Source organism: Zingiber officinale, chromosome 8B (genome assembly GCF_018446385.1).
Source record: "Zingiber officinale cultivar Zhangliang chromosome 8B, Zo_v1.1, whole genome shotgun sequence".
In the NCBI taxonomy this organism is placed as follows: domain Eukaryota; kingdom Viridiplantae; phylum Streptophyta; class Magnoliopsida; order Zingiberales; family Zingiberaceae; genus Zingiber; species Zingiber officinale.
Genome location: NC_056001.1, coordinates 92,278,646 through 92,282,397, shown reverse-complemented (window position 1 = coordinate 92,282,397; position 3,752 = coordinate 92,278,646). Strand labels below are relative to the sequence as shown.

Below are 3,752 nucleotides of genomic sequence, written 5' to 3'. Positions count from 1 at the left end.
AATATTTACCTCGGCTTTACCGAGATTCCCCTTTAATTCTTCCTATACCTCTAACTCATATCCACATCAAGAATCATAATAAATCTAATAGTATTTTTTATTTTTTTATAATAAGTAATCAGAAATTTTAGCGTGATAGATAAAGTAGTACAAACACGTAAAGAATAATAAAAAATAATTTAAAATAGTTGAATTTAAACTCTAAGATGAAGTAAAAGACTATTAATTGTCTTATTTAAATCCAATTTAATATTAAAAAAATATATCTGAGCAACTTGCAAAATAGCACGATACTCATCCAGCCTCTGCCCGAATCGTAAAGCACGGAATCGACTGCGGACGGAAGGCTTCGGCACGACGGGATTCCCAAAATAGCCAACCAATCCTTTCTGTCGAGAACAAACTGCCTCATCGCTTCCCTCCCATTCCAACGGCCGCATCTCGCATCGCGACCGTCCAATCACCTTGCATCCAACGCTCCTCCCTCACTATTTATACCCCTCGACCTTCACCTCCACTCCTCACCCATACTTCCGCCGATGGCGATCTCCAACTCCTCGCTGATCTTCCCCTCTCTCCTTCTCGCCGTGGCCTTCGCCGCATCTGCGCTCGTCGGCGGCGGATCGGCGGCTGCATTCGCCTGCGGGAGCGGCAGTGCAACCAAGGCGCTGCCGTTCTGCCAGCCGGGTCGCCCGATCCGGGAGCGCGCGCGCGACCTGATCGCGCGGCTTACGGTGGCGGAGAAGGTGGCGATGCTGGTGAACAATGCGGCCGGGGTCCCGAGGCTCGGCATCCCTCGCTACGAGTGGTGGTCGGAGGCGCTCCACGGCGTGGCTGTCAGCCCCGGCGTCCATTTCGGCGGCGACTACCCCTCCGCCACTAGCTTTCCGCAGGTCATCTCCTCCGCCGCCACCTTCAATGCCTCCCTCTGGGAGCTCATGGGCAAGGTATGTGAAATGAGCCCCACTCGCGAGATCTCTCACCTTTACCGGCTGCCAGTTCTGATTCCCCCCTTTTCTCCTGTTTCAAATAGAGAATTGTTGTACAATTGTTCGTGGGTTTTGATTTCCTCACCAAAAATAGTTCTACAATTGTGTGTGGTTTCTGCTGTCTCAGGTAGTGTCAGATGAAGCGCGGGCGTTGTACAACAGCGGAAGGGCGGGGCTCACGTACTGGAGCCCCAATGTGAACATCTATCGGGACCCGCGGTGGGGCCGCGGCCAGGAGACCCCCGGCGAGGACCCTGCTGTCTCCGCCCGTTACGCCGCCGCCTACGTCCGCGGCCTCCAGCAGCCCTCCGGCGGCAACCGCGGCCTCTCCCGCCTCAAGGTCGCCGCCTGCTGCAAGCACTACACCGCCTACGACCTCGACAACTGGAAAGGCTACGATCGCTTCCATTTCAACGCTAAGGTAATCCATCGACCAGCTCTCCTCCGCCCGCTTCTGTTTCATCTTCCCGATCCTAATTTTGGAGCTTTTTAAATTAAGGTGAGCAAGCAAGATCTGGAGGACACGTACAATGTGCCCTTCAAGGCATGCGTGCTCGACGGCGGAGTGGCGAGCGTGATGTGCTCCTACAATCAAGTTAATGGCGTCCCCAGCTGCGCCGATCCCAACCTCCTCCGCAACACCATCCGCGGCCAATGGAGGCTCAACGGCTATATCGTCTCCGACTGTGACTCAGTCGGCGTCTTCTACAACGCGCAACACTACGGCTCCAGACCCGAAGACGCCGTCGCCTACGCGCTCAAAGCCGGTACCCCTGCGTCGCCCACTGCGCATTTGACAAAATGCCGTCGCGAAACCAATGACTATGTTTCGTTGTTTTTTCTTCCAGGGTTGGACTTGGACTGCGGGCCGTTCCTGGCGCAGTACACGGAGAACGCGCTGAGACAGGGCAAAGTGAGCGAGGCAAACATCGACTCCGCGCTGACGCACACTGTGGCTGTGCAGATGAGGCTCGGCCTGTTCGATGGAGAAAATCAGCCGTTCCGTGACATCGGTCTGAGCGATCTGTGCTCCAATTCGCACCGGAGTCTCGCACTCGAGGCCGCACGCCAAGCTATTGTTCTGCTCAAGAACCGAGCCAAGACGCTCCCGCTATCACCCTCCCGCCTACGAACGGTCGCCGTCATCGGCCCCAACTCGGATGCCACTACCACCATGATCGGAAACTACGCCGGTAACAGAACTTTCCGATTACTCCCAGAAGCCACTGGGAACTCAATTCGCAGCATAATTTACCGTCTTCTGACTGTTTGATGAAATAGGCATTCCTTGTGCGTACACAAGCCCGCTGAAGGGCATCGCTAGCTACGCGAGGACGGTCCATGCGGTGGGATGCACCAGCGTCGCCTGCGCTGGGGAGCAGCCCGTCGACGCCGCGGTGGAGGCGGCAAGGCATGCCGACGCGGTCGTTCTGGTGGTGGGCCTTGACCTGTCAATTGAGGCCGAGGGGCGGGACCGTTTCGACCTCCTTCTTCCTGGCCGGCAGCAGGAGCTGATCACGGCGGTAGCCAAGGCTTCCAAAGGTCCCACCGTGCTCGTCCTCATGAGCGGCGGCCCCCTCGATGTCTCCTTTGCTGAGGCAGATCCCAATGTCGACGCCATCCTCTGGGCCGGCTACCCCGGCCAGGCCGGCGGCGCCGCCATCGCCGACGTCATTTTTGGCGCGCATAATCCAGGTTATTAACAATAACCGCTCTCGACCACTCACAATTTAACACTAATGCTCGGCTGTTCCCGTTATCACTCAGGCGGTAAACTGCCGGTGACGTGGTACCCTCAATTCTACGTAGACAAAGTCGCAATGACCGACATGGCCATGCGGCCCAACCCTTCCACAGGCTATCCAGGCCGGTCGTACAGATTCTACAGCGGCCCGGTGGTGTACCCCTTCGGCCACGGCCTGAGCTACAGCGTGTTCACTCACTCGCTGGCCCTTGCTCCGTCCCGGCTCTCGGTTCGGCTGGCAGGCACCCAAACCAATCCGCTCAACTCCACCACCAACCGGGCGGTCCGGGTCAAACATGCCCAATGCAACGGCCTCGCCGTTCCCGTCCACGTCGACGTAACCAACGCCGGCGATCGCGACGGCGCTCACGCAGTGCTAGTGTATTGGCGCCCGCCGGCCGGGCACGCGGCCGCCGCCAGGCAACTGGTCGCGTTCGAAAAGGTGCACGTGGCTGCCGGGGAGCGGGTGAGGGTGGCCCTGGGCCTCGACGTGTGCACGGATCTCACGGTGGCGGACGTCTACGGGGTCCGACGAATTCCCCTGGGGGACCACAGCTTTGAGATCGGCGAGTTGACGCACACCTTGTCGTTGCAGGGCGACTCGTTGCAGTGGTAGGGGAGACTGCAAGATGAGTGGCGGTTTAGATAATTTGCCTCGAAGGTGAAGGGCGCGGGATCAGATTGCCAATTCTTGTTAAATCGTTCGTGTCGATTGCAAAATTAAGCACATATATAGCGAAGTAAGATTGTTTGGCGGAGCTGGTTTCATTTTCAATATTCAATAATAAATATTCAATCTCGAAGCAGTTAAGTTCTGACTCTTTCGTCTCAAATTGTCCATTTATATCTGTATCTCTGACGACGCTTTGCCTGGGAGCAGGGCCGTACCGATTTAAATAAAAAAACTGTAAAATACATAATAAAAAATTGAATAATATGAATATTTTAAAATATAATAAAAATAAATATTATCTATAATCATTTAATACAATATATGTCACTATTTTAATACCATATAT

At 55.0% G+C, this 3,752-nt stretch overlaps 1 protein-coding gene across 1 annotated transcript; it reads left to right on the top strand.

The window, feature by feature from the left end:
- The first annotated feature begins 436 nt into the window (after positions 1-436).
- LOC122014444 (beta-D-xylosidase 1-like) lies at positions 437-3,486 on the top strand. The gene is made up of 6 exons (XM_042570677.1): positions 437-947; positions 1,117-1,410; positions 1,489-1,756; positions 1,838-2,182; positions 2,271-2,684; positions 2,757-3,486. The coding sequence occupies exons 1-6, from the start codon at positions 540-542 to the stop codon at positions 3,347-3,349; spliced, it is 2,322 nt and encodes a 773-aa protein (XP_042426611.1). The 5' UTR covers positions 437-539; the 3' UTR covers positions 3,350-3,486.
- Positions 3,487-3,752: the final 266 nt, after the last annotated feature.

Bases quoted from the DNA above. Each gene is read 5' to 3' on its own strand.
- LOC122014444 (XM_042570677.1), top strand. From the start codon at position 540: ATGGCGATCTCCAACTCCTCGCTGATCTTCCCCTCTCTCCTTCTCGCC. The intron at 2,183-2,270 runs GTAACAGAACTT...TTGATGAAATAG, and splicing joins CATGATCGGAAACTACGCCG to GCATTCCTTGTGCGTACACA. The intron at 2,685-2,756 runs GTTATTAACAAT...GTTATCACTCAG, and splicing joins TTTTGGCGCGCATAATCCAG to GCGGTAAACTGCCGGTGACG.